The sequence below is a fragment of the Geotrypetes seraphini genome, chromosome 3 (assembly GCF_902459505.1).
Source record: "Geotrypetes seraphini chromosome 3, aGeoSer1.1, whole genome shotgun sequence".
Lineage (NCBI taxonomy): Eukaryota > Metazoa > Chordata > Amphibia > Gymnophiona > Dermophiidae > Geotrypetes > Geotrypetes seraphini.
The window spans coordinates 273,071,303-273,095,696 of record NC_047086.1 but is presented as its reverse complement, the minus strand read 5'-3'; the positions used below and the strand labels follow the sequence as shown (position 1 = coordinate 273,095,696).

General features: G+C 44.8%; 1 protein-coding gene across 1 annotated transcript in view; it reads left to right on the top strand.

Annotated features, from left to right (window-relative positions):
* HEATR1 (HEAT repeat containing 1) overlaps positions 1 to 24,394 on the top strand; it is a 693,629-nt gene that overhangs the window by 433,131 nt on the left and 236,104 nt on the right. The window contains exons 29-30 of the mRNA XM_033935556.1: positions 7,280 to 7,408; positions 22,820 to 23,050. Coding sequence (XP_033791447.1) covers positions 7,280 to 7,408; positions 22,820 to 23,050 — 360 coding nt within the window. The remainder of the gene's footprint in view (positions 1 to 7,279; positions 7,409 to 22,819; positions 23,051 to 24,394) is intronic.

Below are 24,394 nucleotides of genomic sequence, written 5' to 3'. Positions count from 1 at the left end.
GGTTTAGAAGGCTTATTTGTCAACAATAAAGTTCTTTGGGCAAATCATGCTCGCTTGTATGCCTGACGAATAATTTTAGCAGGGTATCTACATTCTTGTAATTTAGAGACCTCAAGGAGCTTTGGCACCAATAGGAACTGTCCACGAATTGTCTTAATTCCAATGAAAGTAATAGTTCAAGTTCTTCAAGGCAAGGTTTTTGAACTGGAAAAAGAGGAGGAAGACTGGTAAGGGCTGTATCCATCACCTCAGGGTTATAGTAACTGTCCTGGCAGACCTTCACTCCATCCTGATGAAGGACATCTGCAAGGCAGCAAAATGATCTTCTATTCACACTTTTTATGAGACACTATTGCCTCGGCCAACAGACTCTTGCCTATCAGCCCTTTGGCTGAACTGAACTTGAAATTGTACTTCCATTCTAGATCCTCTACAGCATATCACACTGCTCTTGATGCACAGATCCAGATCTGAGTCTTTGTCCCAGGCATATAGAGCCTTCTCTTTTTCCAATTATGCCACCTTCGTTTGTTCTTCAGTTACTTGGTTATCACCATTTCATGTTCCTTCATGTCTTGCTGTGAACTGACCTGCTCCACAAGCCCAACTGGTTCTCCTTGTTCCTTCAATAAAGTTTTGCTGCCCTGTTGGCATTCCAAACTTCAGTCTCCATTATGGCTGCCACCTAAACTTGAGTAGACCTTCACTTCCCTACATAAGTTCATCTTACCGAAGAACTCAGCATGGGCTGCAAAGGGTGAAAAGACATACCTCCATAGAATGTCCCTTTACAGCTCTCCACTTGAGTCACTACTGTATGACTTACCTTCTCCATGGTAAAGCAAAATTAATAAGCTTACATACCTATAATGAGGGTTCTCTGGGAGCAGCAGGAAAAGTCAGCCACACAAACATTGCCTACATTTCCATCTAGGATAAGTCAGCTTACAGCACTAGAACATAATGGAGAAATGGGTGGATAGTGCGGTGGGAGTGGCTGGCATATGCTCATAAGAATCTTAAGATAGCTTTTCTAGCGATGACACCTTCAGATGACATTGCCACAATATGACTGACTCATCCTATGTCTTCAAAGAACCCATATTATAGGTACTTACTTTTCTGTAACCTTTTTAAAATCAGTTTACAAAATTTTACTTTATCACAGCCTAAACGTGGGTAATTTCTGTATGTCATACAGTACGTTGCATGCAAATGTACATTTATAAATTGCATGTCTGATATGCACATAGGTTTACAGGGTTACAGCTTGTACATACATAATTTTATGCACACTGAGTAGAGGTTAGGGAGAGATTTACATTTATAGGCATACTTCAGAAACTATTTTTCTGTGACGCCTGGTAGACCGGTAAATTCCTTACAAATGGTTATATACCTCACTGCTACCAGCAGGTGGAGACTGAGAACAAACTTGTATATTAGGATAGACACCCCCCTAATAATCCAGTCTAGCTCAGTCTCCAGCAGCAAGTGGAAAGACTAATTCGGCTCCCCTCTTAGTACTGTTGGAATTTGTTTTGAACTCTGGGGTTCCCCTTTTGTGCCGGACGGAGCTTGGACGGGTCCTGATTGGGGATCCGTCCAACCTCAGGATGTGTTAACCTAGCGAGGTCTCGTACTGGGGTCCCTCCCCCCACCTTCCTCAATTTTTGTAGAGGTGCCTCAGCTGGCAGCCTGGCCCCCCTGGTTGGTCAGGTTTCCAGCTTTGAGAACTGTGGAGTGTGTTCAGAGTTTATGTTGGCACTCTGTAAAGCTTATATGCTGGCGGCTGGAGGTTCTGTGTCCATTCGGGAGGGGGGGTTGCCCTTGACATCTTCCCCGATTCAGCCCTATAAAGCAGTGGTTTTGCCCCCCTCTACTCCTCTCTCGTCCAAGTGTCCGAGGGTCTCTTGGGATGAGGATTTTTGTCCAGAGGAGCAAGATGTTATTAATGAGGTCCTGGACCTTTGGGGAGATTTCCAGGATCCCCTTGGGAGGACAGATTCCAGTAGCAGGAGATTTGAGCACCCTCCTGCTGACGAAGATGCGTCTGGTGCGTATTTTTCAGCGGGACGAGTTCATGACATCGTGTCAGAGCTCCCATGTACGGTGGACCCCTTGCTTAAGGTGGATTCGCTCTGCTTCCCGCTCTTTCCCCATCAGGATATTTGGGATATTATGCTCGCACAGTGGTAGGTGCCAGAAGCGCCTTTTCGTTTTGCGCGCTCCATGGATTCCTGAAGGAGATAGGGACACTCATGAAGTCACCGATGGTGGACACGTTGGTCTAGGCCAGGGATAGGGAACTCCGGTCCTCGAGAGCCGTTATTCCAGTCGGGTTTTCAGGATTTCCCAATGAATATGCATTGAAAGCAGTGCATGCAAATAGATTTCATGCATATTCATTGGGGAAATCCTAAAAACCTGACTGGAATATGGCTCTCGAGGACCAGAGTTCCCTACCCCTGGTCTAGGCCATCTCTAAAGAGGCATACCGTGCCTGTTGAGGGTGGTGCAGCCTTGAAGGACCCTGAGGAACTTAAATTGGAGTCCCTCCTTAAACAGAGTTTTGATGTGACAGCTCTGGCAGTCCAGGTGGCGATATGTGGCGGACTGGTGGCTCAAACATGTTTTCGCAGGGTCCGAGTATGTGCTTGACAGTAAATCTGAGGATTGGGAATTGATAAAGCACAAAGTTGCCAAAATTGAATTCGGTGCTTCTTATCTTTCAAGTTTCATGTATGATCTCTTGTGAGCTTTTCTGCCAAGTCGTTGGCTTTTAGAGTGGCAGTTCGCTGTACCTTATGGCTTTGTGCTTGTTCGGCAGATACAGCGTCCAAAGCTTAAGTTGACAAAGTTTCCCTTTAAGGTGTCTTTCTTGTTTGGTGAGGATTTGGACAACTGGGTTCAGACTTTAAAGTACCTTGGGTACAACTGGGTTCAGATTCTAAAGTACCTTGTTTGCCTGATGATAGGCTTAGGCCTCTGGCTCAAGGTGGTGCTGCTCATGGGCGTGATTTTCTGCAGCCTTCCACCCTGGTCGAGGAGCCACCTCTTTTCAGTCTCCTGGGCTCTCTAGAGGCAGGTTCTTCCAGCGCATGCAGTCCTTTTGTGGGGCCCACCGGGGTGCAGGTAGTACTTCCGCTGGGTCCCCTGCCGCCTGTCCTGCCCAATGACTCCTTACTGGTGCCCGTCTTAGTAATAATGGGCGCCCAGCTGCAAGATTTTTATCTGAAGTGGGCAGAGATCATGTCCGATTCACTGGGTTCTGGAGGTGATTCAGGACGGATATGCCCTGGAGTTCGCCCATTCCTTGCCAGATCATTTTCTCACTTCTCCCTCTCAGGAAGTGTGGAAGCAGCTGGCCTTTCCCCAGACCCTTCAAAGATTGTTGGATCTCCACGCGGTGGTTCCAGTTCCCCCTCAGGAGTGGGGCACAGGTTGGCACTCGATTTACTTTGTAGTGCCAAAGAAAGAAGGGACTTTTTGGCCCATCCTAGATTTGAAGGGGGTCAACAGGGTTCTTCATGTGCCATCCTTCCGCATGGAAATTCTGCGGTCTGTGATTCTGGCAGTTCAGCCGGGGGAGTTTCTGACATCTCTCGATCTGCCGGAGGCCTACTTGCACATTCCTGTTTGGGCCTTCCATCATCGCTTCCTGCACTTTCCGACCTTGGAGCAACTCTATCAGTTCTGTGCGCTTCCCTTTGGTCTGGCCACGGCTCTGCGGACGTTCACCAAGGTGATGATGGTCGTTGTGGCAGTGTTGCAAAAAGAGGGCATTCTGGTTCACCCTATCTGGACAACTGGTTGATTCCAGCAAAGTCATTCCAGGAGAGCACCCGGGTCACGGCTTGGGTGGTGGAGTTTCTGCAGTCACTGGGATGGGTTTTAGCCTTTCCAAGAGCTGGTTGTCTCCATCTCAGCACCTGGAGTATCTAGAAGTTCTGTTTGACATGTCCTTGGAGAAGGTCTTCCTTCCGGAGGCCCGGGTAAACAAATTGTAATCTCAGATTTGCCTGCTTATGGCGTCCTGGTGTCCTCGGGCGCAGGATTTCCTCCCAAGTCTTTGGGTCTATGGCGGCTTCCCTCAAAGAGGTGAGGTGGGCTCGGGCCCACATTGCGTCCTCTTCAGTATGCTCTTCGGAGGTGGTTGCCTCAGAGGCACAGCCTGGATCATCCTATTCCGTTTCGGGGCTTGGCTCATTGCAGTCTTCGTTGGTGGCTCCAGACCTCCTCCATCTTATACAAGGGACGAGTCTGGACCAGCCGCAGTGGACAGTGTTGCTCACGATATGCCAGTCTTCTCGGTTGGGGGAGCTCAGTGTCTAGGTCACTTGGATTAGGGTACCTGGTCCACAGAGGAGGCTTCCTGGTCAATAAATGTCTTAGAGACCAGAGCCATCCGTCTGGCGTTGTTAGTCTTCCAGTCCTTTCTGTTGCGCAAGTCAGTCAGGGTTCTTTCGGACAATGCCATGGCGGGTGTCCTATGTCAATTCAGGGGGGCCCCAGGAGCAACTTTGGTGACATAGGAGGTGGCTCTGCTCATGCTCTGGGCAGAGTCTCATCTTCAGGACATCTCGGCCCTACCACATAGCCGGAGTGGAGAATGTTCAAGCGGACTTCCTCAGTCGTTATGTGCTAGATCCCGGAGAGTGGTGTCTAAGCCCCCGTGGCCTTTCAGTTGATAGTACAGTCTTGGGGTCAGCCCCTCATGGACCTGATGGCCTCAAATGTCAATGCCAAAACAACCCGCTTCTTCAATCGGTAGCAGAAACGGTCAGCGGAGGGCCTGGATGTTCTGGTTCAACCATGGCCAAAGGAGGGGCTGTTGATGTGTTCCCTCCATGGCCATTAGTGGGCAGAGTTCTTCTCCACATAGTTCGACATCCAGGCCTTGTGGTTCTGGTGGCTCCAGATTGGCGCAGGCGACTGTGGTATGTGGATCTGGTGAGGCAACTGGTTGCTGATCCCCTTCCTTTGCCTCTCTCAGTTGAACTTCTGACTCAGGGTCCCATTTCAATGTTCTATCCATCTTACGGCTTGGCTCTTGAAAGGGATCGCCTAGGTAAGAAGGGGTATTCAGATAAAGTGATTTTGGGGTCTTGGAGGCTTTCCACCTCTCGGGCTTATATGAGGGTTTGAGGTATATTTGAGGAGTGGTGTGCTGTGTGTGGAGTGGTTTCTTTTTGCGCTTCCCTGCCTAACATCTTAGAGTTCTTGCAGGATGGCCTAGATGATGGACTGGCTTGGTCTTCTCTGCAGGTTCAATTTGCGGTCTTGTCAGCCTTTCGTGTGTTGTTGAAAGGTCAGCGTTTGACTGGCATTCCTGATGTGATTCACTTCTTGCGGGTGGCCAAATTGCTCAAGCCTCCCATGCGACCCTCTATTCCATCTTTGGGATCTGAATCTGGTTCTGGTGCGCCCAGTTTTGAACTGTTTGTAACTGCTCTTTGAAGGACCTTACTCTTAAAACGGTTTTCTTGGTGGCCATTACTTCTGCTAGATGTGTTTCTGAACTGCAGGCTTTCTCTTGTAGGGGCTCCCTTCCTGAAGTTTTTTAGAAAGCGGATTGTCTTGCTGCCTGTTCATTCTTTTCTGCCACAGGTAGTTTCTCCTTTTTATGTCCATCAGACAGTGGTGCTCCAGGAGGACTCTTCCGAGCAGAGACAGTTGCGCAAGTTGGAAGTCAGTCGGGTCCTTCGCTCTTATGTGCAGAGGACCCAGGAGATCAGGAAGACAGATCATCTTTTTATCCTTCTAGCGGGTCCTTGTAAGGGGAATGGCTCTTCTAAGGCTACTATTGCGCGCTGGATCAAGGAGATTATTGCTTCTGAAGAAAAAGTCTGTTTCAGAATTTCTCAAGGCTTATTCCACTCGGGGTCAGGCAGCTTCTTGGGCTGAGTCTTCTCTAGTGCCTCCAGTGGATATTTGCAGGGCTGCAGTTTGGTCTTCTCTGCATTCCTTTGTCAGACATTATTGTGTGGATGTTCAGGTGTGTCGGGACACGGTATTTGGTGAGCATGTTCTGGTGTCATCCCTTCGGGGGTACTGCTTTAGTATGTCCCATTTGTATGGACTAAACCAGTCTACCAGGCGCTAAAGAAGGAGAAATTAGGTTCTTACCTGCTAATTTTCGTTCTGTTAGCCTGTAGACTGGTATAGTCCCCCATCCTGTCTGTCTTTGTGCGGTGATTGTGGGTTTTTGTTTTGCTCGCTTGCAGATTTTGGTTTTTTTGTGGGTTCTAGTATTTTTCTAAGGCTGGGGAGAATTAAGAACAGCGGCTATGGCTCAGCTGGCTTAGCTGGTAAGTTGGGGGGGATATTTTCTATGCCAGGTTTAGTTCTACACATGTTCCAACAGTTGTTTACTAGTTTTTGTTGATTTTTACGCTCCTGTTCGGAGTATGTTTTACTGTTTTCAGTTGTGGTCTTTCCTAGGTTCTGCTTGGCTATTCGGCAGACTGGATTGTTAGGGGGAAGTCTATCCTAATATACAAGTTTATTCTCAGTCTCTACCTGCTGGTAGCAGTGAGGTTTATAACCCATTCGTAAGGACTATACCGGTCTACTGGCAGCAGAAAGAAAATTAGCAGGTAAAAACCTAATTTCTCCATGTTTGCATATAAATTAACCCAGAAAATGTGTGTTTCAAAGAGCAAGTACATTAATTCCATGGGTAATTTTCCATAATGGAAGTATGTTCATACCTTTGTTTTAGTATAAACGCGTTTTCTTGGTGAAGCATTGCAGCAATACATTACAAACAAAACATCAACATACTTTTGTTTTAAAAACACATCTTAACCCTCACTAGGAAGAAGGTGCATGAACCATTTATGCATGTACTCTGCTAAAAATTTACCACTAAATTATGCTTTTGGAGTTGTTATTGTTCTTAGATGACATACAGTAGCAGATCTTTTTCTTACCTGTTTTCAGTGAGTTCAGCCATAATAATTTAGGTTAGGAGCCTTCTTGTGCAGTCTGAACAGGTGGAATGAAATTCCTGACTGGCAATAACAAGAGTGATCCTTCAACCTTCCAAAACTGAGATTGCTGTGGGCATAAGAACATAAGCATTGCCATATTGGGTCAGACTAAAGGTCCATCTAGCCCAACATCCTGTTTTCAATTATGAATAGTTTGCCTGTGTCGCAAGGAACTGATTCATTTGTAGCAAAAATTATTGTAGTGCTAGAATGAACAGGTATATGGGATATATAATCCAGTAGCTGGAGACTTTATTGCCCTGTGTTCTTGTTTTCTTTCGAAGGACAAGGTCCTCCACAACATCATGCCCATCTTTACTTTCATGGGGGCGAACATCATGCGCCTAGATGACATGTACAGTTTCCACGTTATCAGCAGGACCATGCTGACAGTCATACCAGCCCTCATCCAGGTGAGTCTTGAGTCCCATGCAAGAGCCAGTGCCATTTAGTGTGCACTTGTGTGGGGAAGGAGTCCCTGGAGGGCAGTATAGTCTGCACAGTAAGCTGGTCATGCCCAGCTTCATGGAGCAACAGGTATCAGACAGGTTGAAATCTGCACTGAAAAGTAAAAAGCATCACAAGGGCTTTGAATAGAATTGTGATAATGGGAATGGGGAAAAGAAAGGAACAAAAAGTTGGGGAAGAAATAAGCCTTGGAAAATGGGAGAGTTAGAAGAGATAATAATAATAATAATAACTTTATTTTTGTATACCGCAGTACCACAAGACAGTTCAGAGCGGTTTACAGGGGAAGAGACTGTACATATACAGCGAAGTTACAGAATATCAGAAAACAGTTTCAGAGTAGTTTACATGGAGATGAGAACTGTATGTATGCAATGAAGGTACAGAGAATTAGTTATCAAGTGTATGGTATAAACCAGTAGCAATCACAAAGATGATCCAATAAACTGTAGCAAGGGGGGTTCAGAAAGGGGAAAAATAACCGGGGGAAGAGGGGGAGGAAGGGTAAGGAGGGAGGCGAGGTTGAGAATTAGTAGTTTGGTTGGGAGGGCGGGAGTTAGAGGAATTTATCAAAGAGGTATGATTTGAGAGATTTCCTGAAGGATAGATAAGTTGGGGCAAGAGAGATGAGGGTGGTCAAGCAGGTCATTCCATTGCCAGCTTGGAAAGAGAGGGGACTGGGCAGGGAGGAGAGAGAAGGAAATATAAAGTAGGTAGAAAAATAAAAAGTAGGAGATTTCCTGCCGAAACGGATTCCTCTGTGGACGGATGTTCTGCTTTTTTTATCAGGTCTCCTTTTTGGGATTGCTCAGGGGGAATAATTTGTTGCTACAAAAAGCTTCTCATTGGCTAGGAAATGTATTCTCTTACTTTGGAGACAGGCAGAGATTCCTAATGTTTACTATGTGGAGAAACGAAATGTTTATTTTGTTGAAATTTGAATACTTGGATGTTAAAAACTGTGTCCCGGTCGGTGGCGTAAAATTTAGGGCTATTTGGGCTCCAGTATGGGACAATTTGACCCCTAGAGCTCAAAGTGCTCTTTTGAATTTTTGACACTGGATTGCTTGGAAGGGTGGGAGGGGGTGTGAATTCTTGGTTTGCTGTTGTTGAACTCTTAAAGTCTCTGTGAAGAAACCACACGGTAGACTTTCTTGTCTGTTTGGTCTTGTGCGTTGAGAATTGTTGTGCTAGTTGTCAGATTTCTTGTACTGTGAGAAAAAAATTTTTTCAAAATAAAAAAGATTAGAATAAAAAAAAGTAGGAAGATTGAGGACAGAAAGGTGAACTTTGAGTAGAGTGGCAGAAGAGAAAGAAGTTGCAGAAAGAACTAAAAGACAAAGATAAATATATCAAGGGAGGGCTGGAGGGAACAGATGAAGATAGGAGGACAGAAGAAACTTAGCAATTGAACAGTGGGAAGAGAATTAGGAGAAGACAAAAAGAGAGAGACTTGGACCAATGTGACTGGAAAATAAAATACCCAGACAATACAGATAGAAAATATATCTTGTTTTGAGTGTATTAACTGGAACATGCTAGTTTTGGGAAATATGCATCACTGATTTATTTTGTTCAGCATAATAAGAAATGCATTTCTATTTTTAGATTTTCAGTGTTGTGATACATATCTAGTTTGACTTCTTGGGGACGCCCAGTTTGATTTTTGTCTTCTTATGTTAGTGTTTGGTAATGGTTTGTCTTTGTTTTGCATGCATTACTAAGGTATGGCATTCTATTAGTACATAGCCGCTAAGTGGTATAAATTGATATATGGTTTTACAAACAAAAAAACGGGTCTAAGAGACATTTGGAGCATGAGATTAAGCATCAAATTTCTGCTTCTCAATGGCCACGAATTTGGTCTTGGAGAATTAGATGTACATTGTCGGCATCTATGAGACAGACTTGGTTCTTTTTGTTGCATAGAGCTCTTTTGACCCCAGTACGTTTACAAAAGTTTGATAGCTCTAGATCTAATAAATGTTGGCACTGTAATCTAGAAGCAGGGACTTTGGATCATCTAATGTTTTATTGTCCTTGTATTAACGCCTTCTGGAAGTCAATTTGGTCTCAAATTAATTATTTTCTAGAAAATCCAGTTGCTAGTCCATATGAATACAACTGTTGTTTGGAACAATGATGAGAGCAAAGAGTCAAATTTCAGCAAATAATAATAAATTACTAATGATTATGACAGGGGTTGCCATTCAAAATATAACTAGAAATTGGAAAGATTATACAAGACTTAACTATACTTTTTGGTGGAATTCTATATGTTATATTTATAAAATGGAACGAATTCTTGCTATGCAAAAAGGAAATTATAACAAGTTTAAAAAAATTTGGGGGCCATTGATTGAATATTCGAATGATTAGACACTTTTTTTTTTTATAGAAGAATAATATGATATGGGATTGGGAGGGTATAATGTGTGAGATTCAAATAAAATGTTGATATGTGTGGAAGGGAAGGGGGAGGGGGGATAATATAAGATTTAATATTATATGAAGTATACAAGTGAATTGTATGAATATTGAATGATTATTGTATACTTGTTATGAGATATGAAAATGAATAAAGAATTGGAAAAAAAAAAAGTACATAGTTTCTGTGCAGGGATCTATAGCAGTATCACCTGTTCTGTTTTTCCAGTGAAATGTGTTAGTGTTCTAGACTAAGGTTACCATATGGCTCCAGAAAAAGGAGCATTGATTGAGACATTGGATTTTACTTCCATTGAAAGCAATGGAACTAAGGAGGACAGATTGAGACATCTGGGATTTACTTCCATCAAAAATAATGGAAGTAAAACCTGGATGTCTCAATCTGTCCTCCTTTTTTCTGGAGCCAAATGGTAACCCTATTCTAGGGCCCAATGAAATTCAAGTTTCAAGTTTATTGACTTTTAATATACCGACCATCAACAAGTATCTGGCCGGTTTACAATAAAATATTTAAAATAGAAGTTAAGATAATAAATATTTAGAGAAAATAATAAAGGTGTACTTTAAGGACATTAACTAGATGGACTTGAAAGTGAGGGTAAGAGGGAAGGGAGGGGAAAGTTATATAATTAGAAGAAAAAAGGAAAAAATGGGGAGAGAAAAAAAAAAGGGGTTGGAGATAGTGAGGGGGATAGGATAAAACATGTAGGGTGGGGTCGCTTCATAGAAGCGGTTGGTTGAGTAAGAAAGAGGAGAAGCTCTAAGGGCAGGTGAAAGCATCACGAAATAAAAAAGTTTTCAGGCTTATCTTGAATTTATCGAGTTGTTGTTCGAATCGAAGTTGATGCTTTTTCATATGTAGGGTTGGTGCTGTGAGAGTTTGGGCAGTGCTGTTGTTGTATGGCAGGCTTGGTAGAGATTCTGAGTGGCCTTTTTTGTAGAGTTTTTATAGTACTTCCTAGTACCGTGTTTTCCCGAAAGTAAGACCTACCCTGAAAATAAGCCCTAACATGATTTTCGGGGTAGGTCTTAATATAAGCCCTACCCCTGAAAATAAGCTCTAGTCGCTGGCAGCAGTGCACGCAACCCCCTCCCCCCCCCCCCCCCCCCCCGCCGACCACGAGATCAAAATATCAAAATACTGTACCTTATGGCAGCGTCGCAACAATGTAGACAGGCTGCTTCGCGGCCTTATCCTGCCTGGACATTCCTCTGCTGCATCACTGATGATATAATCAGCAACATGGCATACACGCCTGGGCAGGAGAAGACCGTGAAGCAGACTGTCTACATTGCTGTGACGCTGCCATTTGTTACAAGGTACAGTATTTCGGTCTCACGGTCAGCAGGAGAGATGGTAGAGTCAGCGGGGGAGGGAGGGATAGAAGCTGCAAGGGTTCTGCTGCACAAGGGGAGGGAGGGAGGGATAGAAGCTGCAAGAGTTCTGCTGCACAAGGGGAGGGAGGGAGGGATAGAAGCTGCAAGGGTTCTGCTACACAAGGGATGGGAGGAAGGGATAGAAGCTGCAATGGTTCTGCTGTACAAGAGATGGGAGGGAGGGATACAAACTGCAATGGTTCTGCTACACAGGGGGATGGGAGAGTGGGATACAAGCTGCAAGGGTTCTACTGCACAAGTAGGGGAAGGGATAGAAGCTACAAGGGTTCTGCTGCACAAGGGATGAGAGGGAGGGATACAAGCTGCAAAGGTTCTGCACAGGGGGATGGGAGGGAGGGATAGAAAGACACTGCACAAGGGGATGGGTGAAAGGGGAGGAAAGATGCTGTACATGTGGAGGAGAAAAAGGAAATAGGAAGAATTGGGGTGGAGGAGAGGAAGGGAGAGATGATTATTGTAATGAAAAAAAGAAGACCTACCCCGAAAAGAAGGCCTAGTGCCTTTTTTGGGCCCAAAATTAATATGACAGTGTCTTATTTTCGGGGAAACACGGTATACCTGACACTTGGAATTGGAGGAGATGTCATGAAGAAATCTGATGGACTTGCTTTAATGCCACTGCACTTGTTAATGACATTCTAGTACAACAGGAGCAGATAACCTGAACTAATAGGCAGTCCCCTGAAACTGTGAGTTTCCTTGCAGAAGCTGCTAGTCATCTTCTTGCACAGCTTCACCTCTCCTCCCTGAGGGCTATGCTGTAGTCCCTTAGTTTTCACCAGGGCTATGAATTTGGTAGATACATCCTTTGACTCAGACTCCTCAGTTTCTGGTACCCACGACTCCGACTCCAGGTACCGAAAATTGTCTCCAACTCGTCGACTCCAACTCCACAGTTCTGGCAGGGCTGTGGAGTTGTAGATAAATCCCTCGACTCTGACTCCTCAGTTTCTAGTACCACCGACTCTGACTCCAGTACCCAAAATTGTCTCCGACTCCACAGCCCGGTTTTCACTTCTGCTAACGAGTTGAGAAGTTATCTTCTGATCTGCTGCAAAGGTTCCCAGTATTCCTAGGGCAACTCTAATTATGAAAAGACATAGACTCTCAGTGAAGAAGTCTGTTGCTAGCAGGCGTCTTTAGGATTATCTGTCTAGCCAGCTTGTTTTACCTGTTAAGAAGGCTTGGGGACCATACCTCTGGGAGCGTGGGTCGCCCCAGACTCTGTCTATATCTTGATTGCAGGCTGTGTGAGCCCTGAATTGGTCCAGAGAGCTAGAAAGGTAAAAATAATTAATTATCTAAAAAGGAGGTTTTGACCAGTGATAGTACTTCAATCCCCAAACTGGTGTCTTTCCATTGATTGGACTCCGGGGGTTCTTTTGAGGTCTTTTCTCCTCCTTTTGGATATTTACATGCATCATATGCCATTTTTAGTGTTCTACACTCAATTGCCCTAAGTATATTTTTTTGAACACTTAATTACATTTTTTCACCTACTTTGTGCAGCCCAAAGAAGCAGACATCTAGAATCCTTGCTTGCCTGAAGTAGAAAGCCTTCTCTTCTTCATAGGTGCACTGGCAGCTTAAGTAGAAAAAGCAGTTTCTAACATAGCAGGCACATGTGAGTATTGGCTTTTGCAGCCTATGGGGACATTCAGGAAGGGTGGAAGTTAGAGAATTGCAGTTTTGAGGGCTCCTAGGGCCAGATTGGGGACCTTCCCTGAATTTTTTTAGTTTCTTTGTTCTCCCAAAGGCTGTTTTTCATGCCAAAATCACTCAGGCTTTGATACACTGGATGCATGCCGGATTTGCACTGGATGGCCAGCTGTGGAGCATCCATGCTCATGTGCTGTGGAAGAACGGGGGCCTTGGCTCAGTCTTCATAGATCTCTTGAGGGTCCTAGGACTACAGATGGGCCATTCTGGAGGGTCTAGGTTGTTTCCAGAAGCAGCAAAAGCTGAATCTGCATCCACAGTGAAACTGCATTGCACAGAGGATGCTGGTCCCTCAAGGAAGCACAATGAGCACACAAAGCTCATCTGACCTTTCTGTTCAGGTCTTTACACCTGATTTTGTAAACTTGCTGTTTGATGCCTATTTGAACTATTAAAGTTCTCTAATTGCTCCGGTAGTAGTGGGGTTAGCGACCCCCCCAGGAGCACAGGGCCTGCTAAGCAGGTGTCAACGGCAGACCCAGAAAGTCAGTCAAAAAAGGACTGGGATCTTTAAAGCTCAGACTCTTGCCTTTGCTCTCCCAGAGCAAACCTTGCTACGAAATGTCTCAATGATCATAACCTAGGCATGTCACACACCAGTTATGCATACGATACAGTACCTGAAATGGTTCTTTGACATCAGGTGCACCACTTGAAGCTGCTAAGTGCCTTGGACATTGATGGAAAAACTGTAGACGCAAAGCCAAAGGACTCAAAGGCCTGGGGAGGTCGAAAGGTGGCTAATGTTGTTCCACCTTGTTTTACGTTTAAATGTTTATATCATGTGGTTTATACATGTACTTGTAGAGAAGTACAGAGAACATAAGAACATAAGCAGTGCCTCCGCTGGGTCAGACCATAGGTCCATCCCGCCCAGCAGTCCGCTCCCGCGGCAGCCCGAACAGGTCACGGCCTGTCTGAGTCACCAGAAGGGGCCCCCTTGCCACCTTGGTTTCCCATTGAGTCCTATCTTCCCATCGAAGTCCTAACCCTCCGGTCTTGCACATGCACGATCTGGTTGGATTTCTATACTTATTACCTGGTTAGCTTTCTATACCTGTGTCACATCCCAGCACCTCTCTCAGTATCCCACGATCCCCCTATCCCTCAGGAATCCGTCCAATCCCTGTTTGAATCCTTGTACAGTACTCTGCCTGATCACTTCCTCCGGTAGCGCATTCCAAGTGTCCACGACCCTTTGGGTGAAGAAAAACTTCCTTGCATTTGTTCTGAACCTATCTCCCTTCAGTTTCTCCGAATGCCCCCTCGTGCCTTCGGAGAAACTGAAGGGAGATAGGTTCAGAACAAATGCAAGGAAGTTTTTCTTCACCCAAAGGGTCGTGGACACTTGGAATGCGCTACCGGAGGAAGTGATCAGGCAGAGTACTGTACAAGGATTCAAACAGGGATTGGACGGATTCCTGAGGGATAGGGGGATCGTGGGATACAGAGAGAGGTGCTGGGATGTAACACAGGTATAGAAAGCTAACCAGGTAATAAGTATAGAGTTATAACTATTATGCAGGGAGTTTCCTCATGCCCCTCTTTTCTGTGTGTTATTTGTTGGTTACCTCCCTAGCTTTGTGACAAACTGAGGGGCTATAACACAGCCCTTTGGGAGGAGAGGTGGAGCCGTACCAGAAGATGATGGCATCTTCTGCAAGGAAACTTGCAGTTTTGGGGTGATTCCCCATTAGTTCATGATCTCTGCTCCCATTTATAGGAAAGAAGATTATCGAGGTAAGAACCTAATCTTTCAGACACTCTTTGGTAAGACAAAAGAGAAATCCATGAGAGACTCTATTGGAATCCCAGAGTATTACCTGGTTGTGATAGAACTGTTTGTAAATGAGTAGGTAGCAAATGTTTGTAACTCACTGATGCAGGGGAGAGGGAGATGCATCATATTAATCACTTCTACAGCAAAAAGATGGGACCGCCCTGGGAAGATGCAAACAGAAGAGGCAAGCAAGATATGTAAAACCAACAGTTACATTTATTAAACTAAAAGTTCACAGATCCTTGAACACATATGTTCAAATGTGTCCAGCAAGGGTCCCAAATTGGATCCGAGTTTCAGCAATGAAAATGCCATCTTCAGGGGACAATAAGTAACTGAAATATTATATAAAACATCATAAACACATAAATAGAAGTAAAATAAGATATAATCATAAAAATACATATGTATTATAAAACAAAAAATTTGAATTTACACACAGGCATAAGAAACTGATAAAAACATACACGTACAAATTTCAAGTCACATGCATAATTAAAATGAGAACACATTAAAACAATCCAATTGAAAAAGACCAATTACAAAGCAATAAAATAACCCACACCATGTAACGTGATTTGACCAAGTGTGACTTCATTTGGAGTATTGCGTTCAATTCTGGTCTTCTTATCTCAAGAAAGATATAGTGACGCTAGAAAAGGTTCAAAGAAGAGTGACCCAGATGGTAAAGGAGATGGAACTCCTCGTATGAGGAAAGAATAAAACGTTTAGGGCTCTTCAGCTTGGAAAAGAGATGGCTGAGGGAAGATATGATTGAAGTCTATAAAATCCTGAGTGGAGTAGAACGGCTACGAGGGGAGATATGATTGAAGTCTATAAAATCCTGAGTGGAGTAGAATGGGTACAAGTGGATCGATTTTTCACTCCGTCAAAAATTACAAAGACTAGGGGACACTCGCTGAAGTTACACGGAAATACTTTTAAAACCAATAGGAGGAAATTTTTTTTCACTCAGAAAATAGTTAAACTCTGGAATGCATTGCCAGAGGATGTGGTAAGAGCGGATAGCGTAGCTGGTTTTAAGAAAGGTTTGGAAAAGTCCATAGTCTGTTATTGAGAAAGACATGGGGGAAGCCACTGTTTGCCCATGTAATGTTGCTACTCCTTGGGTTTTGGCCAGGTACTAGTGACCTGGATTGGCCACCGTGAGAACGGGCTACTGGGCTTGATGGACCATTGATCTCACCCAGTAAGGCTATTCTTATGTTCTTAATAACACTGATATGAATAAGTGTATCTGTACTTAGAAACAAAATAAAGATCTTAGAAGTCAACACTGAAGGAACTTCAGTCAAGTGCAGCAAGTCCCAAAAGAAGCAAAAAAGAGTTGAGTACACACAAAAAGTGAAAATACAGAGGGAGTAGAAATGAGCCTACCTTTTGCATGAAAACAAAGTAAACGGTACTAAAGTGGAAAAAACGAAGATTACGTTTTAGCGATTAATGAGCATTCAGTGATGGAAAGACCATCATATGGAAAATATACTTTATATTTGAAAGTAACAGATGAGCAGTGACTTACTGTGTTGGCGACTTCAGAAGTGAACGCACCAAAATGGAAAAGACATGCGTAATCTAAATGTGGTAAAAACTTGTGTTCATCTGACTAAACAGGTCCTTTTAAAGGCACAGATGTATGAAATACATTACATCCGATGTAAATAAATATATATAAAAATGTGTCAAATGACAAAACAAAATGAGTGTACCAGCCTCATCCGTCAATAGTGTTTGTTAGACCCACTAGGGAAAAATGAGTCAGAAGAAGTAAAGCATCGCTAATGGATGATATAAAAGAGAAAAATAGGATAAACCAAAAATTAAATGGTATTGTAAAAGTGCACTCTGACCGAACGTACTGTATAGTAGATGAAAAGGGGGCAAATGATGGACTTTCTTTGAGATTGAGATATATATTATTATATTACATTACATTAGTGATTTCTATTCCGCCTTTACCTTACGGTTCAAGGCGGATTACATAGGATTTCTCAGGAGGTTACAAGAATTGTACCTTTACTTAAGAATTGTCATAAGAATTGCATAGGAATTACATAAGAATTTATGGGAACTTGATGTGATACCTGTTGGGTAATTAGATACATTTTAGATTTGAAAGGGGTAGAGAGTGTGGTAGGTGGAGATTGGGAAGGAACTGGTCGTGTTAAATAGGTTTTATGTATTTTTTGAAGAGTAGAGTTTTAGTTTCTTTTTTGAAGGTTTTGTAGTCTGTGGTCGAAGACAGCAGATTGGTGAATTGTCTGTCTAGTTTTGCTGCTTTGGTGGCCATTAGATAGTCATAAAGTTTTCTACGTTTGACATTTTTGGTTGGTGAGTGTGTGAATAGTGAGTGGGTTCTTCTGTGCCTGGTTGAGGTGGATTGAGTTAGTCGATTGTTCCAGTAGGATGGGCTTTCTCCATTAATAGCTTGGAAAAGTAGGCAGTAGAATTTGAAGTGTATTCTTCCTTGTATTGGGAGCCAATGTGAGTCGTGGTATGCTTCTGTGATGTGGTCATATTTTTTCAATGAGTAGATGAGTCTTAAGGCTGTATTTTGTATTGTTTGTAATTGATTTATCATGGTCGCTGGGCAGGGGAGGTATAGTATGTTGCAGTAGTCAATTAGTCCAAGGATAAGAGATTGTACCAAAAGTTGGAATTGATTAGTCTTAGGTTTCTCATAGTCACGAATGATGCTTTTATTATTTTGTTTATTTGAGTTTACATGGTACAGCCTCTGTCAATCAGTACTCCAAGAAGTTTTAGTGTGGGTTGAATGGGGTATGAGATTGAGTTTATTACTAGGTTTGTTAAGGTTGGAATTTTGTTGTGTTCTAGGAGGATGAAATTTGTTTTGTCAGGGTTTAGATTTAGTTTGTGTTCAGTCATCCATGTTGCTGCTGTTTTGAGTGTTCTGTGTATTGTGCTTGTCATGGTGGGTTCTGGGTGGTCGAAGGGGAGGAGAATGGTGATGTCATCTGCGTAGCTGTATGAGGTTATGCCATGTTCGTCTAGGCAGGAACTGAGGGAGGCTATGTATAGATTGAATAGTGTGGGAGATAGAGGTGAACCCTGGGGAACTCCGCACGGGTTGGACCATGGTTCTGATTTTCTTTATTTGTTTTAACCCTGTAGGTTCTGGATTGTAGGGAGCCTTTAAACCATGAGGAACCTTGCCTGAGATTCCTATGGAGTCTAGCATTTGTAGGAGGATGTTATGGTCTACCAGGGCGAAGGCTGCAGAGAGGTCTAATTGTATGAGCATGATTTTCTTGCCTGTACAGAGATGTTGTCTAGCTGTGTCCATTAGTGTTCCTTGTAGGGTGCTGTAGTTGGTTCTGAAGCCAGACTGTGTGGGGTGGGGTAAGTTTATGGTTTTCTAGGTATGAGGTTAAGGTTTTGGCTACTAGGCCTTCCATCAGCATGACGTACCGTGGGATTGAGGCAATGGGTCTATAGTTGGATGGTTTGTCCGTTGTTCCTTTGGGGTCTTTTAGTATCAGAGTTATGATGATTTCGCTGAGGTCTTGAGGGAAATATCCATCTTTGAGAAGAGATTGTATCCATTGTAGGAGCAGGGAGCAGAATAGTGTGCTCGAGGCTTTCAATAGGTATGGGGGGCAATGGTTGAGGTCGCAGGCTGCGTGGCTGTATTTATTATATAGTTTTTTGAAGTCTGACCATTGAATGGGTGAGAAGTGGGACCAGGTTCTGTCTGCTGCAACTGATTCTTTTTCTGTGGGGGGAAGTGAGGTCTCTTCTATGTGAGTGAGAATTCGATTGAACGTGGCTCTGATGTTTGCGATCTTGTTTTTGAAGTATGTGGCTAAGAGAGTGGCTGAGGGAGGGGGGAGTTGCTGTTGGTTAGGTAGGGTGTGGTGTCTGTGAGATCTTTTAGTAGCTGGAATAGCTTTTTTGTATCTTGGGGTCCTTCTTCTATTTGCTTTGAGTAGTACGTCTTTCTTTTTTCTTTTAGTTTTTGTTTGTATTTTTGGTTCATTATTCTCCATGCTGTCTTGGCTGCTTATTCTCCATTTTCTTTCTAGTTGTCTGCATTGTCTTTTCAGTTGGAGTAGTTCGTTGTCGAACCACTTGTCTGATTTTCTGTGGGTTTTGGTTTTGGGTTTTTCTGGGGCTTGGTCGTCTAGGGTTGCTGTACTTAGATGGTTCCATTGTGAGATGAAGCCTTTGGGTATGTAGTATTGGATTATGGTGTCTGCTTTTGTCCAGAATATGGTGGGTTCAATGTGTTTGCGTGAGTTGTACATTATTTTTTGAGCAATTGGAATGCTTTTGTTATTGGTCCAATTTATTTCGAAGGAGTATGTGTAGTGATCAGACCAGAGGGAACGGTTCCATTTTCCGTTTGGATCTCTGGTTGTGTGGTTTGTTGGGACATGTAGGCTGCAATGTCGAGTTGGTGACCTTTTTCATGTGTGGTTTGAGGATCTAGGATTTTATATGTTAAGGCCTTGAGGTATGATAGTAAGATTCCTACATGTTTGCAGGATTGGTTTTCGAGGTGGAGGTTGAGGTCTCCTAGGATTAGGTTGTAGGTTGTCGTTAATGAGTTTCGATATATAAATTCTTCAAATATTGGTTTTGCTGTGTTCCAATTACTTGGGGTTATGTAGCAGAGTATGCAGAGTGTAGCGGAGTGTTAGTGTTCCTTTGAGTAATGCACTTGAAAGTTGACAGGCTAGTAAGTCCATGTATGGGTTGGTTGTTTTGTCTTGTATTTTTAGGTTTATTGTGTTTCTGGCTATGATGGCAATTCCTCCTCCTCTTTTATTTTCTCTGCAGACCATTGTTAACTTGTGGCTCTTTGGGCAATTTCAGTTATTCTGGGGTCCGAGTCCGAGGTAAGCCAGGTCTCTGTGAGGAAAAGGCAGTCTAGGTTATCTTCTTCTATCCAGTTTTTTATGCGTTCTGTTTTGGGGCCTAGGGCTATGATGTTCACATAAGCACATTTGAGAGTGGTGTAATCTGTTGGTGTGTTGTGAGTTATTTTCGGGTATATGAGTGATCTTTGGTGGGGTTGTTTTTTGGTCTTATATGGGTTTGTCGGTTTTCTTGTTGATTGTGGGGTGGGTTGGTAAGTGTAAGTCTGATAGATTGAGTTTCTGTCTGTTGTGGGATGCCAGGTTGGTTGGGTGATTCCCCTGGAATTTGCTATAGTTGGTTTTGGAGAGATGTAGTTTGCAGTTGCTTTCCAGTTGGTTAGGAGTAGGGTTATTAGTAGGATTGCTTGTGGGTGTTTTGGTGGTGTGGTTCTCATGGTGATGCTAAGTGTGACAATTAATTGTAGTTGTGGATAGAGTCGGATTGCTCGTTCACGCCCGAGACCCGTCTCGGTCCGTTGATGGTAGCGGGTTGAGGGTTCAGAGAGGCTTATTGACTAGTAGCGATGGGGAGGGATGGAGTACAACAAGTGGTGGTGGGGAGGGGCGGAGTGCTCTCCCACGCCCGAGTCCCGTTTTGGTCCGTCAATGGAGGAGGGTTGTAGGGTCAGGAGAATGCAAGGAGTGTTCAAACATATATGCTGTATGCAGTGACAAACGGCATAAACAGTCAAAAGTAAAAATAACTTAACTGGTCTTAGAGGTCACATATCAAAAACGGTATAAAAAATAAATAAATAATAAACAAATGGTGTTATAAAAATATGTATAGAATTCATGCCAGCTGTATGTGTTCATTTAGCTATAAAAGGCATACTAATGTGTACAGATACTCTGGCCCTGATTCTGAATAGGACGCCCGGGAGGGGTGTCCTATACAGAATCGGGCCTACACTAACCCTGATTCTGTAACCGGCGTCCATGTTACAGACGCCGGTTAGAGTAGACGCGGCAAGGGATCTCCCTGCTGCGATAAGTATAGTGGCCGCCAGTCTGATCGCCGGCAGCAGGGTGCCAAACCCCTCCTGCCGGAAGGCTGCCCCCCCCGACACTCCTGATCGCCGACAGGAGGGTGCCCAACCCCTCCTGCCGGAACGCCCCCCGAAACTCCTAATCGATGGCAGGAGGGTGCCCAACCCCTCCTGCTGGAACGCCCCCCCCACCTGAAACTCCCGATTAACGGCAGGAGGGTGCCCAACCCCTCCTGCCAGAAAGCCACACCCACTCCAGATCCCCCACGCTAACAACCCGACCCCCCGCGCTACCACCGCCTAACCTCCCCCCCTACTAACCTCCCCCCCAACTAACCTCTAAAGTGTTGGCTGGCCGGCCGGGTCTTGGCACCATCCAGCCGGCAGGCCCCTCTCGTTGAAATGAGGCGGGACCGGCCCATCCCCTCTAAGTTTAAGGCCTGATTGGCCCAGGCTCTAGAAGCTTGGACCAATCAGGCCGTAGGGATAGTGGGTCCGTCCATCCCCACTAACCCTAAGGCCTGATTGGCCCAGGCGCCTAGAGCCTGGGCCAATCAAGCCTTAGGCTTAGTGGGGAAGGGCGGACCTGATAATCCTAAGGCCTGATTGGTCCTGGCTTCTAGAGCCTGGGCCAGTCAGGCCTTAGACTTAGATGGGATGGGCCAGGAAGAGGCATGCCCGCCTCATTTCAATGAGGCAGGCCTGCCGGCTGGACGGCAGCAAGACCTGGCCGGCCAGCCAACACTTTAGAAGTTAGTTGGGGTGGAGATTAGTAGGGGGGGATGTTAGTAGGGGGGGAGGTTAGGGGGGGTGGTAGCATGGGGGTGGGGTCGTTAGTGTGGGGGGTCCGGAGGGGATGCAGCTTTCTGGCAGGAGGGGTTGGGCATCCTCCTGCCAGCGATCGGGAGTTTCAGGGGGGCCTTGTTCTGGCAGGAGGGGTTGAGCACCCTTCTGCCGGTGATCGGACAGGCGGCCGCTATCTTATTGCCGCAGGGAGATCCCTTGCCACGATAAGTACAGCGGCCGTGTCTACTTACAATGTAGGCCAGCATTTTGCTGGCCTACATTGTAAGCGTCTCTTCCTCTACTAGGGAGACGCATAGGGCCGCCTAGGTTCGCCTAAGGCTCTTAGGTGAGCTTAGGCGTCTTGCGGACCTCCCTAGGCTCCCAGAGGCGCCTTCAATATAGGCGGCCTGCCTGGAGAGCATTTGTTTAAAAAACGTGCATCCCGATTGGCTGATTAGACAGCTTTAGGACGCCAATAGGTGCCTAAAATCGGGACGCACTTTGCAGAATCAGGACCTCTGTGTCCAAGGACTTTTAATTGATATGTTAGTTTAATAAATGTAACTGTTGGTTGGTTTTACACATCTCGCTTGCCTCTTGTTTGCATTTTCACTTTCCTGAGGCAAGATTTCTTTTTTTCCTCTGGTTGACCGCCCAGGGAAAACCACAGGCTAAGATTGCATAGCCACAGCTAAGACCTCAAGCATCTCTTTTCTACTTCTAGGTTAAGAAAATGTTTTTTTTAAAATATTTTCTGAGTCCATAGAAAGGAAGGGGCTCAGTTGCAGGAATGCAATTTGGTTCCATGCAAAGTCACTTAGCTAAACTATAAGTGAACCAGGCCAGAAGAGATAATAGCCTTGTTTGCTACTCCACACTGAGATATCTGCACTATCACATTTAATAGAGTGTGTCACACTCACAGCCTCCTTTTCTGACTCTAGCCCTGAAAGTCATATTTCTGATCTATGTTCTCTTCATGTAGTAGGTTTTCTCTTTTTTTTTGGGGGGGGGGGGATGGAGGGTAGCAGTCTCTTCAATAGTACACATTGTGCTAGTATTCGTGCAATTGTTATTCTAGCCACTTTTGTTTTGTTGCAAGAAAAGAAAAGCAAACTGTTTACACAGCGTGTCTCCTCTCTCAGAATTAGACACCTAATTCTACCAGGAGTAGCCTGAAAAACAATTCCTTCAAATATACCTAATTTTTATGTAGTATTTGGACCATGTAGGCATAGAAATTCAAACTAGAACTGTGCAAAATATTTTTCCTTGCCTCCTTCTGTCTAGATAAACCTATTCTAACTTTTAATCCTGGCTGATTCTCCACAGGCAGATAGTGGGGACTCTGCAGATACCACAGACTATGTGGAAAATGTGGTCAGCAAGATCATCCATGTGTTTGTGGATGCCATGCCTCATGTGCCTGAACACAGGCGTGTCCCCATCCTGGCACAGCTTGTGAGTACTGTGGGAGGAGAGCGCTTCCTGTGGATTCTGTTGGTGTTGCTCTTTGAACAGCATGTGACCCGGACTGTGACAGCAGTGAGCAACGGGGAAAAGGTCAGAACAGGACAATTCAGGGAATAGAGTTATATCTGCAATTTTCTTCTCTCCAAGTCTGTATACAAAAGAAAGCAAAGAAATAAGAATGGCTTTTTATTGCGTTCTTCAGTATTAGGCGTTTTTGATGTAAAAAAATAAGCCTGTTAAGTCTACTTGTATATCTAATCTCTTGAAAAATTAAGTCACGTTTTCTGAAAGGGATCTTGAGAGCTTGTGAATGTGATCTTGAATAATTCTTGCTTTGGTCCAACTATCTTGCTTCCTAATGAATATTCTGTGATGAGGATTTGTGTAAAAACGTTTATCCCAGGACAAGCAGGCAGCATATTCTTGACTGATGGGTGACGGCACCGATGGAGCCCCGGTACGGACAATTTTAGAGTGATTGTACTCTAAGAACTTGGAAAGTTCTGGTAGGCCGCACCGCGCACGCGCGAGTGCCTTCCCGCCCGACAGAGGCGCGCGGTCCCCAGTTTCTTAGTTTCCGCGGAGCTAAGAAGACGCGTTTCTTTCAACGGCTGTTGAAAGTTATTTTTTTCTAGTAAAATCGCCTTCCCGCTCGCGTAAACCCTTTTGGAAATTTTATTTCCGTTCTTTCTTTTCTTTTCAAAAAAAAAAAAAATTTAATTAATTTTTTTCTTCAGTTTTCGGTTAACCCCGGCGGGGCCTATTACCATCATCGAGGCCTCGGCCTTCGATTTGGCAGAAGCCGTATTCACTTTCATGCCCCCTCAACCCGGGTTTAAAAAGTGCCAGCGGTGCGCTCGACCAATTTCACTGACAGACCCGCACAACTGGTGTCTGCAGTGTCTTGGTCCTGACCATCGAGCGTCTACCTGCTCCCGCTGTGCGACTTTAAAGAAGAGAACACTTAAAAACCGCCAGATACAGCAGCAGTTATTGTTCGGCACCGAGATGTCTGATTCCGCACCACTGGCACCGACGTCGGCTCCATCTCAGTCGGCACCTACTTCGTCGACACCGCGCGATACCGCGCCGGCATCGCACCCCGCAGGTAAGCCGGCTAAGAAGCCTTCCCCGTTGGAGCGTCCTCCGGTCTCAGTAGCAGCGAGTCCAATCCTGCCGACCACGAGGCGCCCACGGAAGCGCTCCGCTCCGATTGAGGTAAGCCCCTCGACATCGGGTTCCTCTTCGGAGTGTAGAGCGGCACCCAAGGTACCGCAGAAGAAAAAAGCGGTACCGGTGCCTTCATTGGACGAGCGCATTGCCGCAGTCCTGCAGGTCCAGCTACAGGAACAACTCCAACAGCTACTCCCTGCTCTTTTGACTCCGAGCCTTCCAGTCCCGGTCCGGTCTGAGCCGCCGGTACCGACGGTGCAG